This window comes from Schistocerca americana, chromosome 6, assembly GCF_021461395.2.
Source record: "Schistocerca americana isolate TAMUIC-IGC-003095 chromosome 6, iqSchAmer2.1, whole genome shotgun sequence".
Taxonomy (NCBI): Eukaryota; Metazoa; Arthropoda; class Insecta; order Orthoptera; family Acrididae; genus Schistocerca; species Schistocerca americana.
This window is the reverse complement of record NC_060124.1, coordinates 249,651,395-249,667,573: the sequence shown is the minus strand read 5'-3', so window position 1 is coordinate 249,667,573 and position 16,179 is coordinate 249,651,395. Positions and strand designations below refer to the sequence as shown.

At 40.6% G+C, this 16,179-nt stretch overlaps 1 protein-coding gene across 1 annotated transcript in view; it reads left to right on the top strand.

Annotated features, from left to right (window-relative positions):
- LOC124620075 (dynein axonemal heavy chain 1-like) overlaps positions 1 to 16,179 on the top strand; it is an 804,068-nt gene that overhangs the window by 497,068 nt on the left and 290,821 nt on the right. Inside the window, exon 31 of the mRNA XM_047146741.1 lies at positions 8,997 to 9,099. Coding sequence (XP_047002697.1) covers positions 8,997 to 9,099 — 103 coding nt within the window. The remainder of the gene's footprint in view (positions 1 to 8,996; positions 9,100 to 16,179) is intronic.

The window sequence follows — 16,179 nt, the reverse complement described above, 5'->3', positions numbered from 1 at the left end:
GCTGTTAGGCAAGCATCACTCTTCCATTGCTAGTCAATCTGACAAGGAATGGATCACTGAACTGGAGGGCATGACTAGGAACTGTAAATTTAACTGTTCTTGTGGAGACTCATTTCAGGATGAAATGCTTCCCGATGCTTTTATTCAAAACCTTGCTGATAATAGAACACAGCCTGAGATTCAAAAACATCACAGTCCTTCTCTCAGTGACGCACTTAAAGTAATCAAAGCTCAGGAAGTTCAAGTTAATCTGCCTGTTGTTGCTACATTGACTACGGATAATCAGGTACTGCAGTGCCTAGAATTTTTCAGTCGCCTTTGACCTGACAATCATTGGCAACACTTTTGTATTGATTTTTCTGGTCTTTTCTGGAGCAAAAGATGGCTCATTGTTATTGATGCATGCAGGAAACCTCCTTTTGTTATCCCAGTGCAGTCTATTACTAGTGCTAGCACTATCAAAACACTCACTTCTGTCTTTTTCTTACAATGATTGTCACAAACAATTGTTTCAGACAATGGTCTGCAGTTTTCTTCTATATAATTTAAAAATTTTGCCACCACTCTCTCATTAATCAAACAGAGAGGCAGAACCATGCTTAGTGTTCTAGAGAAAATACTTTGTTGTTGTTTCTGAGCATCTTTTGCAGTGTACCTGCTGACAATGCTTTGCTAGCAGAATTCTTACATAGTCATCACCACCCCACTTTGTTGCATCTCTTTCAACCTAACCACTCTGTTTCTCATGTAAACTTTCCAATGAAGTTCTGTATGAATAACGAGGTTTCCTATCATGCCTATAATAAGCCTTCCAACTGGGAAACCAGCGTTTTCACTCAGACATCTGGCCATCCTGATTGTACCATTCATGGCACATCTGGCACCCATCTTCAGCACCTAAATGATTTCATTCCCGTGATTACAGTAATTCTACCATAAAGATTAGTTTTTCAGGCATGTTGTCTGCAACACAGCCTGCTGCACTGGAGCAAGCCCTCGCTGGTGCCTGACAACCAGGCGTGTGGGTCTCCCGATGGCTGTGCCATAGAGATCAACCTCTGCCAACTTCCACAGCTGCCTTCTTCACAGCCACTGCTGCAGCCACAATGCCTGTCACTGTGATGGCCATCATAGACATCGAGCATGCACCAGCTGTACAAAATTCTGCGTCCTCAACATTGCCAGTGCTGCACCCACATGAACACTTGGATGGACATCTACCTCCAGATTCTCAGCAGATGTTCCTGAATGTTTGTAAGGTGAATGTCGGGACGGTTGTGGTTGGTGCCATTGTGCCACAGCCAGCTGCATCAGCAGTGGCACAGCACAGACCACCTGCTCATAATCATCCACACCATCACTGTGTATTCACAGTACACAATTTTATTGGGAAAGAATGTGGTATCAATGGCATCTTTGTCAAACGACTGCAACACACCATGTGCCACCCACAGCTAAGTGAGAGATGGAACTTTTAAATCTGCTGCCAGATGAGCGTCAGTCTTCCATTACTTGCAGTTGTTCATTGGTTGGCAGTTATGCCACTGGAGGACACAAATCCACATGACCTAACTGCTCAAGACTCTGACTGGCTGGCACATCTTTTTAAGCAACCACAACTCTGAGCTTGTCTATCATATACAGTGCATCTATAGACTCACCAGCAGTAGTGTGGAAGACTGCAGCGAGGGCAATACATCAAACATAGGACAGTGATGCTAAGCAATACTGATCTTAAAAGATGTAAATGAGGTGTGATCAAAAAGTAAAGGGAATTTTTTAATGTTGTGGGCTTTATACAACAAATTTTCAATTTTTTTTCCTTTTCTTTTTTTTTGCCACATATGTTCCTGATGTATGCTTGCATTTTCAGCCATTTTGAATATTTAGTTTATTTTTACGAGTTGCAAAAGGTTATACATGTTTTCGAGTGCTCAGCAGATTTTTACTTTCAAAAAAGATTGATCAAAGAATCTGCATGAAATATTGTTTGAGTTATGGAATAAAGTGCAGCACCGCATTTGAAATGTTGCCTGTGTCATTTGGCAAATCTACTATGAGAAAGACAAGTGTTATGAGTGGTATAAATGTTTCAATGTGGGTCGAGAAGACATTGAAGACCACGACTGCTTTGGATGCTGTAGGACATCAGGTACTGTTGACAATGTAGAAGAAGTAAAGAAAATGGTTCTTAAAAATCACTGCATCACCGTCAGAGAGGTTGCTGATGATCTCAACGTATCATTTGGCTCATGCCAAGCAATTTTTTCAGATGTTTTGTGCATAAAATGTGTAGTAGCAAAGTTTGTTCAGAAGTTGTTGAATTTTAACCAGAAATGATGTCGCATAGACATTATGTAGGAATTGCTAAATGAAGCTCACAATGATCCAGAACTTATAAGGAAGGTTATAACAGGTTATGAAACGTGGGTATGTGCATATGATGTCGAAACCAAGCCCAGTCATCCCAGTGGAAACTCTCTAAAGGGCCAAGACTGAAAAAAAAAGTGATAAGTGTGATCACATTCGAAGGTTCTTCTCACTGTTTTCTTCAATTACAATGGGATAGTGCATCATGTGTTCCTGCCTTATGATCACATGGTTAATAAGGAATAATACCTGGAAGTACACACCATTTGTGTGAAGCAGTCCAAAGAAAACAACCAGAAATGTGGCAAAACCACTCGTAGAAATTGCATCATGGTAGTGCTCCCACTCACACATCAGCACTTTTTTGTGTTTTTTTTTTTTTGTCAAAAAAACAAACATTCTGTGTTGCCTCAGCCATCATACTTTCTGGACATGGCCCTCTATGACTTCTTTATTCCCTAAGCTGAAGAGAACCATGAAAGGACATCGTTTTGCCACCACTGATGTGACAAGAACAGAATCGCTGAAGGAGCTGAACACCATCACAATATGCGAGTTCCACAAAGTGCTTCCAAGATTGTAAAAAGCTTTGACACAAGTGTATTATATCTGAGGGAGATTTCTTTGAAGGGGACAAGGCTGATGTTTATGAATAAATAAAGAGCCTTTAAGAAAAACAAAAACTCCCATTGCTTTTTGATCACACCTTATTTAGCTGTATCAGCATTCTAGACTATTTTTTACTTTCAGTAGTGTTACTATATTGTAAATACATCAGGGTCACAGAAGATCCCACAGCATTCACAGCTATGTATAACTGTTATTAAACTACTGATAAAACTGACATGATCTTCAGTTGCTTCCATTTCCTAGACCATGACAGAAGACAATATCTGCAATTTCCTGTGTGGTATAATAGGTTTCCATTGTCCTGGTAAATGCAAAGATACAACTACACTGTAAAAGCGTTTCACAAACTTATCAAAACACAAACGAGTCCATTCAAACTGATGTATGCTGTGCACGTACTCAAAACTCTGAATACAGTTTACAGTAAGACACTAACAGATGTTTAATACATGCTTTATCCATGGACATCAACAGAAGAGTGTGTCATTTATTTACTGCAGTCTGTAGGTTGTTTGCAATAGGAAAGAGCTTGCGGTAGAAGAGATGTTTCACAGAAGCGTCGTTGAACAAGTGCTCCTGTCTCTTAAGTTATACATTTTATAGCACCTGTTTACTTGACATTTTTGTCCTGTTTAGCTCCACACTGCCATCTCAAAAATGCAATACAATTAATCTGTTTTTTAAAAAGTTCTAACAACTTCTAGGAATATGTAATTGTTTTAGTAACAATACCAGAGAAGGAAAGTTGCTACTCACCATATAGTGGAGATGCTGAGTCACGATAGGCACAATAAAAAGATTCATACAATAAAAATTTTCGGCCATTAAAGCCTTTGTTAGCAGTAGACACACATACTAACATAAACGCAACTTGCACATACGTCTGCAGTCTCAGAGAGCTGAGGCCACACTGCGAACAGCAGCACCAGTGCATGATGGGAGTGGCGACTGGGTGGGGGTAAGGAGGAGGCTGGGGCAGGGAGGGGGAGGGATAGTATGGTGGGAGTGGCGGACAGTTTAGATGGAGGGCAGGATAGAAGGTGCGGAGGGGGGAGGGGGTAAGTAGTGGAAAGGAGAGAAATAAAAGAAATTAAAAGACTGGGTGTGGCGGTGAAATGATGGCTGTGTAGTGCTGGAATGGGAACAGGGAGGGGGCTGGATGGGTGAGGACAGTGACTAACGAAGGTTGAGGCCAGGAGGGTTATGGGAACGTAGGATGTATTGCAGGGAAAGTTCCCACCCGCGCAATTCAGGAAAGCTGGTGTTGGTGGGAAGGATCCATATGGCACAGACTGTGAAGCAGTCATTAAGGTGAGGGATATCATGTTTGGCAGCGTGTTCAGCAACAGAGTGGTCCACTTGTTTCTTGGCCACAGTTTGTCGGTGGCCATTCATGCGGACAGACAGCTTGTTGGTTGTCATGCCTACATAGAATGCAGCACAGAGGTTGCAGCTTAGCTCGTAAATCACATTACTGGTTTCACAGGTAGCCCTGCCTTTGATGGGATAGGTGGTGTTAGTGACCGGACTGGACTAGGTAGTGGTAGGAGAATGTATGTGACATGTCTTGCATCTAGGTCTATTACAGGGTACGACATTTCTCATTTCAGGGCACAACAAGAGGTAATCAAAACCCTTGCGGAGAATGTAATTCAGTTGCTCCAGTCCGGGATGGTACTGAGTTACGAGGGGAATGATCCTCTGTGGGCGGACTTTGGGAGGTGGTGGGAGACTGGAAAGATAAGGTACAAGAGATTTGTTTTTGCACGAGGATGGGAGGATAATTACGGTCAGTGAAGGCTTCAGTGAGACCCTTGGTATATTTTGAGATGGACTGCTCATCACTGCAGATGCGACAACCATGGGTGGCTAGGCTGTACGGAAGGGGCTTCTTGGTATGGAATGGGTGGCAGCTGTCGATGTGGAGGTATTGCTGGTGGTTAGTATGTTTGATATGGGTGGAGGTACTGATGTAGCCATCTCTGAGGTGAAGGTCAACATCTAGGAAGGTGACTTGTTGGGTTGAGTTGGACCAGGTGAAGCAAATGGGGGAGAAGTTGTTGAGGTTCTGGAGGAATGTGAATAAGGTGTCTTCACCTTCAGTCCAGATGGCAAAGCTGTTATCAATGAATCTGAACCAGGTGAGGGGTTTAGGATTCTGGGTTTTTAGGAAGGATTCCTCTAGATGGCCCATGAATAGGTTAGCATAGGATGGTGCCATGCGGGTGCCCATAGCCCTATTGTGGATTTGTTTGTAGGTAATGCCTTCAAAGGAGAAGTAATTGTGGGTGAGGATACAGTTGGTCACAGAGACTAGGAAGGAGGTTGTTGGTTTGGAATCCATAGGGCATCTGGAAAGGTAATGTTTGACACCAGTAAGGCCATGGGCATTAGGAATGTTAGTGTACAGGGAGGTGGCATCAATAGTGATGAGCAGAGCACCGTGTGGTAATGGGAAAACTGTGGGGAGTCAGTCGAGGAAATGGTTCGTATCTTTTATATAGGAGGATAGGTTCTGGGTAATAGGTTGAAGGTGTTGGTCTATGAGAGTAGATATTCTCTCAGTGGGGGCACAGTAACCAGCCACAGTGGGACGTTCTGGTTGGTTGGGTTTATGGACTTAGCAAGCATGTAGAAGGTGGGAGTGTGGGGTTTGGTAGGAGTATGTAGAGAGATGGACTCTGGGGAGAGGTTCTGTAATGGGCCTAAGGATTTGAGTTGTGACTGGAGATCCTGCTGGATTACTGGAATGGGATCACTGTGGCATGGTTTGTAGGTGGAACTATCTGACAGCTGACGGAGTCCTTCTGCCATGTAATCCTTGTGGTTCAAAACAACGGTGGTGGAGCCTTTCTCAGCAGATAGGATTATAAGGTCGGGATCAGTTTTTAGATGGTGGACTGTGGTTCTTTCTGTGGATGTAATGTTAGTTTGCATGTTGAGAGATTTGGGGAATGACGTTGAGGCAAGGTTCAAAGTTAAGAAATTCTGGAAAGTTAACAGGGGGTGGTTTGGAGGCAGTGGGGGGAGGGATCACGGTTGGATAGAGGAGTGAAATGAATTAGGCAAGGTTCAATATTGGTCTTTGGTTGAGTCTGATTGGTCGGGTTGATAGCAAAAAGTGTTTCCACTGCAGGGACCGGGAGAAGGAGAGAAGGTCTTTAACTAGTCCTGCACGGTTGAATTTGGGAGTGGGGCAAAAGGTGAGGCCTTTGGAAAGGGCTGATATTTCTGTGGGACTAAGGCTTCTGGAGGAAATGTTCATAACTGTGTTGCGGGTCTGTTTAGGTTCTGGGTTCTGTGTGGTGGTGGGAGGGAGTTTGGGAGGGTGGCGTAAATGTAGTAGGTCTGCGAGACAGGGTTTGTCAGCTATGAGGGGGCGTGGGGGAGGTTTGGAGGTAGTTGTAGAAATGGTGGACAGTGGTACTCCGGGGTGGGAGTAGGAAGTGAGTAGGATGGAGAGCTTTTTGAGGTGACGTTGTGTGTGTTTCTCAAGTTCCTGCAGGGCAAGAGTTTCAGTGTTTGTTATGGGTTCCAGGAATTTAGGATTGCATAGCAGGAGAATTTTGCGGATGGAGAGAAGGTACTGCAAGGAGGATTGGGCTTGGTTGATATGGTTTTGCAGGACTGTTTTGATGAGGGCTAAGGATTGGCGGAATCTGAACAGGTGGAGGTCATTGTGGATGGAGGGGTGGCAACCAGAGATGGGTAATTTGGTGGTAAGGCCATTAGGGGGGATTTCATGAGCCAAAAAACAACGCAGGAACAGTATGTGGAACTGGGATCTGGCTAGGAATAAGGAAACTTTTCTGTATTGACGCAGATGGAAGGAGCATGGATCCATGGTGTGCAAAAAATGCAAAAAATTACGTAAGAAAGTAGAATTATGTCCGAAAAATTACTCAAAAATACACCCAAATATGTGTGGAAAGTACGAAATGGGTGAACAAGGGGGGAAAGACAATGATAGTGGAAGGCGAAAACTCACTAAAATTTGTGAGAAATTACAAGGGTCAAAGTAGAAAATTACTAATCAATAATAAATATGTGTATATTACTGTGGGTAGCAGGTTTAAGGGTGGATAAGCGTAAGGGGGACGGCAGATACGACTTTGAAGAGGTGGATTTAGTGGGTGCGAACAGGCATAGAATGGGGAAAGTGTGGGAGGTGGGGAGAGGTTCGTAGTTAGAGATGTAAGATTGTGTGGCACCGTGAAAGTGCAACAGCTAACACGGAAAAAGCCAGGAATTGACACAGGGAGTGTGATTAGTTTGAAGGTATAGGCTTCATTATATTGGCGGGAGTAATGTTGGACCTAAGATGCTGCACTAACAATCAGCGCGGTCTTCAGGCCATCTTTTGCTGGTGGCCGAGATGGTTGATACAGTGTGGCTCATAAGTAGAGCATGGAGTGCAGTTCGTAAGGCAGCAAGAGAAACATAGGAAAGAAAAGAAAGAAGGAATGACATTGAGTATAGCAGATGTGAAAGAATATAGTTACGAAGGAAAACGGCACAGGGTTAGGATCGAAGAAAAGCCGTCAGGCAAAAATCAAACAATGGAAAATCCAGGATGGAATGTAACAATACCAGAGAAGGAAAGTTGCTACTCACCATATAGCGGAGATACTCAGTCACGATAGGCACAATAAAAAGATTCACACAATTAAAGCTTTCGGCCATTAAGGCCTTTGTCAGCAGTAGACACACATACACACATGCGCGCACACACACACACACACACACACACACACACACACACACTCACATAAACGCAACTTGCACACACGTCTGCAGTCTCAGAGAGCTGAGACCACACTGCGAACAGCAGCACCAGTGCATAATGGGAGTGGCGACTGGGTGGGGGTAAGGAGGAGGCTGGGGCAGGGAGGTGGAGGGATAGTATGGTGGGAGTGGCGGACAGTCAAGTGTTGCAGTTTAGATGGAGGGCAGGAGAGAAGGTGCGGAGGGGCAAGGGAGTAAATAGTGGAAGGGAGACAAATAAAAGAGAGTCTTTTAATGTCTTTTATTTCTCTCCTTTCCGCTATTTACCCCCACCCCCTCTGCACCTTCTCTCCTGCCCACCGTCTAAACTGCAACATTTGACTGTCCACTACTCCCACCATACTATCCCTCCCCTTCCCTGCCCCAGCCTCCTCCTTACCCCCACCCAGTTGCCTCTCCCATCATGCAATGGTGCTGCTGCTTGCATTGTGGTTTCAGCTCTCTGAGACTGCAGACATGTGTGCATGTTGCGTTTATGTGAGTGTGTGTGTGTGCGTGCGTGTGTATGTATGTCTACAGCTGACAAAGGCCTTAATGGCCAAAAGCTTTAACTGTGTGAATCTTTTTATTGTCCCTATTACTATGTGGTGAGTAGCAACTAATTGTTTTAGTATTTAGAAATATCTTACAAATTACTGCTTCTAGAAGTTGATTATCTACAGTCACGGGTTGTAGATTTCCATTATCAGCATGGCAGGTAATAACATTCACTGTAAACTGGCCTCAAGTATTAAAAAAATAAGGTTATTCTTCTTCACTGTCAATTGCTTGTGTGATTATTTAAATATCAAGAATGATATTGCAGATAATACAAGCTGTTGTGTGTAATCTGGAAAGCAATAAACTTTACAAAGTAATGGCTTCTCTGTCGGTTTTGATATGTAAATAAGTCCAAATAATATATAATAATTAAATGATAACTATTAATAAAGTTTACGTAATGAGTTTGTGACATCTGCTTCTCTTAACACTTGCTTGCCTTCACTCTTTCTTTATACACATAAAACTTAGATCCCCCCTTCATAATAAGACCTATGAAACATGGTCAGTGAATAACTGAATCATGATTTTAAATGTCAAATAATGCTTTATGATGTTGTTGCAAACTGGTCTTATTATTTCAGAACAGAGTGTGACAGTAATAATTTTGTGTAAGAAATTTCCTAATTTTTCTTTGTGAAATACCTGATTAATCATTTCTCTGCTAACAGTCCCATTGGAGAGGTGTTCCGTGCACGTCTTCGACAGTTCCCTGCCCTTGTTAATTGTTGCACAATTGACTGGTTTAGTGCATGGCCTGAAAGTGCTCTTCAGGTGAGGCCAATAAAACATCATAGCTGTGTTTATAATTGTAGTACAGATGCTTTCTTGTATTAAGAAGTGTAGTGTGCAGTGTTGCCTGTGTTTTTAAATTATCAAATAATCTTTGGATTTTATTTTTATGTCCTAGTTCAGTTAATGTACTGCAAGAACTGAGGAATACGTTCTCAACAAGAACTTCCATAGTTATAAGGGACACATTCAGTCTATAAATGTATTTTTACTCTTTCTTCATGCTTCTCTCCCTCCCTTTCTCTTCTGACAAAAATTCCATCTGGAATTGTTTCACCATCTATCAGTTGTGGTGACATAGTTGTTAATAAAATTATGTTCTCAATTCCTTTCCCGGTATGCAGAAAGACATACTAGGCTCTTAAGGATGGCTACTGTCCTCCAAGCATAGTCTGCCAATAGTTGTTTGTTATCATATCTACAGATGCACCCAATCCTCCAGTCATTCTCATGAGAGAACAACAGCTGAGCTCCACTTAACTACCCACATTCTTCACAGTGACTACTTGTCATCATGCCTGGAAAGATGATCATCCTCATCTCTGTGCCTCACAAGTCACTCTTTCTACATTCACATTCTCCTCTCCACTATCTTCCAGTCCATTGTGTGCCACACACTACTCCTGCAGTGTTTACCATGATGAGCCAACTGGTGTCACATTGCTAGTATGTCTCATTTCTGTCTCTCCCTCCCAACCATCAGCGGTCCTCCCCTTCATCCTTTAGCTGCCCATGTCACCTCATTTCTCTGGACATAACTATTCATCCTAAGGTCTTCGAGACACACATCCATGAAGCTCTCGCTAAGTTAAGTGATAAGTAGTGAAATAAGAGCTAATTCAGTTAATATTACATTTTAGACCATTGCATTTACCTCTTCTCTAGGCTGTCTATTGAAGGCTTTACTTTTCTGTGTGTATTTAGATGGGAAAGAAAGTGTTTAGTAAAGGCTGGTAGTCATTAGTTTTGTCTACATTCTAGGTGTGAATTTTGTGCATGTGTAGATCTTTATTTTTTGCTATACTTAGTGGTTCAAAGTTAAATTAATTGATGTCTGTCATATGGAGTTTAGGTAGTTAATTAAAATTTTGAAAGTAAGTTTAAAAGTTTCTTTACATTAGCATTTCGTTACATATTACAGGTAACAAAACTTCAGTGCTCCTGTGCCAAGTTATTCTCTGCTTTTGTGTAAATTATTCTGTCAAATCTTATGTGACAAATGTGGTGGTTGGCGTAGAAATCTGAAGGAGGGGGTGTTCTGTGAAGACTGTAGGTTATGGTTTTATTGGGGTGAATGTAGTGGTGAGCATAAAACAGTAGAATATGAGGCTCGTCCATACCAATGTAGATTATGTAGAAAGGGCGGAAAAATTGCTTAACAGGAGGCTGAATTAGAAAATGTGAATTTGGAAGGGAGGAAAAAGAGACAATCTGCCTGAAAAAGGAAGCAAGCAAATGGCGAAAAAGGGATACTGTTGAAAAAACTTTCTAAATTCAGTTAGTAAATCAGTGTGGCTTCCTATCTGAAGCAGCGGAGGAAGGGCCTCATCCAGAAGTAGTTGAATGTAGACTAAAGCAGGATATTAGCTTAAAGAAAAAAGACAGGTCGGGATCAAATCAGAATAGGAAAGGAAGAATTCTGCTTCTAGGTAGCAGTCATGGGAGGGGCATAGGTCAACAGCTTCAGGAGAAATTAGTTGCAGGGCATCAGGTCACAAGTTTTGTGAAACCAAGTGCTAGCCTTAGCCAGGTGACGGCCAGCTATGCAGCGACTTTCAGAAGGAAGATCAGGTAATTATGGTTGGGGGAGCAGGAAACAGCCTGACTATGAATCCCGGATATAGTATTAGGAGTGACCTGGATAAAATAGGAGCAGAAACTGGGCACATAAATGTGTGGTTTGTGAAGGTTTTTCAGCGCCATAATTGACCCCGGGTAAACACTGCTATAAGGCATGTCAACACTGAACTGAACAGGATTCTCCGGACATGGCCAAAGTCTCAAGTAAGTGTTGTTCCAGTTGATGCTATTGGCAGGTGGGGATACACTACATATGGCTTGCACCTAAATAGGAAAGGGAAAGATGTGTTAGCTTCTCTATTAGCAGATACTGTAAGGGGGCCACAGTCACACAAGGGGAATAAAAAATAAAGTAGATTAGTTGTTAGTGTGTTTAGATTATCTCAAAAATAAGAATGAGATTGATATACTTTGTCTGTCTGAACACCATGGAGCTGTGGGGATGGATAGTGTCACCATAAATGGGTATAATTTAGTATCTTACACTTGCAGATCTAGAATGGATAAAGGAGGAGTTGCCATTTACACATAACAAGGGTATAAATACAAAACAGTAGAAGTAAGCAAATTTTGCGTCAATCAGTACTTTGAAACTTATGCATGTGAACTACACATAGAAAACGTAGTGTTAATACTAGCAACAGTGTACAGACACCCGTTAGGAGATTGGGAGCTATTAATAAAAATGTTTGACACTCTATTATGCTGTCTGTCAGACAAAAAAGAAGTTATTAATCTGTGGAGATTTCAGTGTAAATTTGCTAAGCAGTTCTGAAAGGAAAAGTGAACTAGAAGTATTATAAAGGACATATAACTTAGAATCGGTGATCAATTTCCCTAGAGTCGGTGATCAATTTCCTTACACATATAGCCCAAGACAGTAGCACTGTAATAGATAATGTATTTGTACAGCAAGAGGATGTAAAACTAAAACATACTTTCCCTGTGATAAATGGATTATCAGACCATGGTGCACAATTGATTAACTTACTAAACCTAGCAGGGCGTACACTTCTGAAACCATTAACTAAAAGTGTAAGGTTGCTCAATGCGGTATCTTCAGAGCACTTCAGAGAAAGTTAAAGAAATATTAATTGACAGTATGTATATAATTGTCCAAATGCTAATGGTAAATGCAACATATTTCTTTACAAATTTGTACCCCTTAATAACAACAACAACCTAAATTTAACACCAAACAGTTTTTGTATGAGACAGCAAGAATTAGTAAAGACTCAGAAGTAATTTTACACTATTAAAATATTGTAACATAATGAGAAACGTTGTTAGAAAATCAATAAATATCTATGCTAGAGATGAAATTAACAACTCAGGCAATAAAATCAAATCAATATGGAATGTTGTTGGAAGGGAGACAAGAAAAATAACCACCGGGGTAGGTAGTACTACTATTAAAGAGAATGAGACCATCTTAACCAACAGAACACAAGTAGCTAATGTATTTAACAACCATTTCTTAAGTGTAAGTGAAAAATTTGGTGAGAATAGTCCAAAAGAAAAAGCCAAGCAGTACATGGAAGAGTCATTTTTGAGAAATCTTAGCCAGATTAATTTTCACCTAACATCGTATTGTGAAATAAGGAAAATCATTAAATCTTTGAAAAATAAATGCTCTGTTGGAGTGGATGACATCTGTAACAAGACATTAAAACAATGCGGAGCAGTTACAGCTAATGTTCTGAGTCACATATGTAATACATCACTAACTCAAGGTATTTTCCCAGACAGGTTAAAATATGCAATTGTCAAGCTTCTCTACAAAAAAGGGGACACCATAGATGTCAGTAATTACTGGCCAGTATCCTTGCTTGCAGCATTTTCAAAAATTGTCGAGAGTATAATGTACTCAAGAGTGGTTAGCCATCTGATCAGTAATGGGATTCTTAGTACATCACAGTTCAGACTTCAAAAATGCTGTTCCACTGAGACAGCGATATACGATTTCAATGCCCACGTAATAGAGTCTTTAAATGCTAAAATGTCATCAATAGAAATTTTCTGTGACTTCTGCAAAGCATTTGATTGTGTAACCGTGACATTATGTTACATAAATTACAATTCTATTGTATAAATCGAACAGCATATGAGTGGTCTAAGTCATATCTACAGAACAGTAAAAAGGATTCTTTGTATGGTTTAAGTAGTTTAAATAGTTTAAGAAAGTTTGCCACTTCATCTAACTGGGGTGAAATTACATTAGGTGTTCCAAATGGTTCAATCATGGGTTCTCTTCTGTTCTTGATATATGTGAATGACCTCCCTTCTTATCTGTAGCAGGAAACTAAACTGGCACTGTGTGCTTATGATACAAGCATCATTATCAATCCAGTAAAAGAAACTCCTATAGAAAATGATAAAATAACATCTTTGGAAAAGTTATTAATTGGTTTTCTGCAAATGGGCTTGCTCAGGACTGAAAAAACACAGTACATTCAATTGTCTGTTGCAAGGAGTACAGTTCCTTCAACAGGAGACAGTAGCCAGGGTAGAGCATGGTAAGTTTTTGGGCACACATATAGATGAGAATCTTAATTGAAAAATTCATATTTTGGATCTCCTAAAGTGAATAGGTTCAGCAACTTTTGCAATCAGAATAATTGCCAATTTTGAGGATATAGAAATTAGTAAGCTAACATATTTTGCATACTTTCATTCTATGATGTCATACAGAATAATATTTTGGGATAATTCAACACTTAGACAAAAAGCATGCACTGCTCAAAAGAAAGTGGTTAGAATAATGTGTGGGGCTCATCCTGTAGGCATCTGTTTAAAAGGTTATGAATTCTTACAACAGCCTCACAATACATTTATTCAGTAATGAAATTTATTCTCAACTGTTATGATGATGACAAACGAGTCGTCACCAATGTCGACTGGTGACCAGTGCTAAATAAAAACATATAAATCACAGCAGGTTTGTTGGTAACGTCGATAAAGTGTTGGCTGCATGGTCTGGATCTGCAACTACTAAAATAATTAGAAACCATTGGTAAAAAATAATATGTATTGTACTTAACTGGTTGTACAGGATTGTTCTTGGCTGCATACATATAATTATAAATAGAAAGCTATTGAGGCCGTCTCTGCCTTGTTAGAAGTTGCTGCCTATTAGCTGAAGGCTGTGCTGCTTTACTACTTGATGTCTCAAGCAAGAGTGGACAGAGCTTGCTAGAAACTTGATACAAGCTGCGGAGCGGCTCTAGCACACTGATCGCGACTCGCAGGTCCAACAATACTAATATGAACCATGGCCGATAACCGCAACCCCTAACAAGTGTGGTATTGAACGTGGATACCACATAAACAACATGGACCAGTTTAAAAACAACAGTGATATTCATGATTATAATACCAGAATAAAGAAAGACTTACAGTATCCTCTACTTAACCTACCTTAGCACAGAAAGGGATAAAATATGTTGCTGTAAAACTTTGGCAATATATTACCACATGAAATAAAATGTCAGACAGTAGTAATAGTTTCAAAAATATACTGAAATCATATCTCCTTGACAACTCCTTCTATACCATAGATGAATTCTTGATAGGAGTACATAAATCTTTAGGTATAATATATGTATTTTGTGACATTTAAGGGAATGGGGTCGGTAATAAAAATTTTAAGCTAAATGAAAAAAAAAAAATCCCTTGATTCATGTGTACATTCCTTATGCACTTGACACGTTCCACGTCATTATGGTTACCATGAGATTGATCAATGGAACATGTAACTAACTGACTAACAAACTAACCGGTCTCCACTGTTGAGCTACAGCACCATGTCTTTATGGGGGGGTTGCAGCAATGTAACTCTCTCTCTCTCCCTCTCTCTCTCTCTCTCTCTCTCTCTCTCTCTCTCTCTCTCTCTCTCTCTTTCTGTGTGTGTGTGTGTGTGTGTGTGTGTATGTGTGTGGGTGTGTGTGTGTGTGTGTATGTGTGCAGTATTGATTAGCTTTGAAGGAGGATGTCATCAGAAAGCAACATTTTCGTTCTTGTTTAAGCGATTATCAACTTCTTAATACCTTGGCTATATGGTAAATTGTTATCTTTGATTCTTCTATTATCTCCGTTTGATAGCCATAAACCATATACTGACTGTAAATATCAAATTCAAAAAATTCATTTTACTGCTGTCACTCATGTTTGTTATATTACCAGAAACATCCATGTTAGTAGAGAATAGAGTTAAACAATGGAAAATCCAGACGGAATAATGACAGTGTTATGAAAAGGATAGATTGCCACTCACCATATAAAGAACTTGTTGAAGTTACACACAGGCACAACAAAAACACTGCCCTCATTTGAGCTTTTGGCCAGTAGGACTTCTTCTAAAGTAGAAAACACACACACGTTCATACAGTCACAACTTTCATACACAGGACCACTGTCTCTGGCTGCTTGTATTGGCTGACCATTGTAACAGCTGCCACATTCACAAGGTATTTTATGAGTTCCAAGAATACTGAGCCCAAGGGTGTCTTTTACTGGGAGTAGCATCTCTAATTTTCTTGGATGTAAAAGTGGCTCATGAATAAATAAAATTTCTACTACCAAATAATAATAAAACACTATCCTCTCACACTGCACTTTCACATTAATTTTTTTTCTGGAAAACTTTCCACTAAAGCTCTGCAATGGACAATACTAACATCTTAACCTGTTTCTTAGCTCAACATCATGGTCATTATAACTCAGTTTATTAGGCAAGTAAATGGAGTGATATAGTACACAAAATAGAATTTAATCATAATTCTCATGGCCCTCAATTCAGTAATAGTGTGTGTAGTGATGGATTTTGAGATGTGAATGAACAATGCAACACTAGTTTTAACCCAAGGGATAAACAGAATCAGGTTGGCCTATTGTTGAAAGACAGGTTGTATATTCAGTAATTGGATAGATGAAAACCCAGTCACCAAGCGGCAGCAGGACACACGCATAAAAGGAAGTTGTAATTATGCAAGATCTTGCAGCAGAAGGGTTGAAGAGGAAGGAAGAGGGATGAAGGAAAAAGACTAGAGAGGTCTAGTGAAAGGGGTAGATTTCAGAAGAGTCACCCAGAACTGCAGATCAGGGGAGACTTACCAGATGGGGTGAGAGGGAAAGACAGTGTTTCCTTCTCATCCCATCTGGTAAGTCTCCCCTGACCTACATTTCTTGGATGACTCTTCCAAAATCTATCCGTTAGACATCTTGAGTCCTTTTCCTTGACCCCTCTTCCTTCCCCTTCAACCC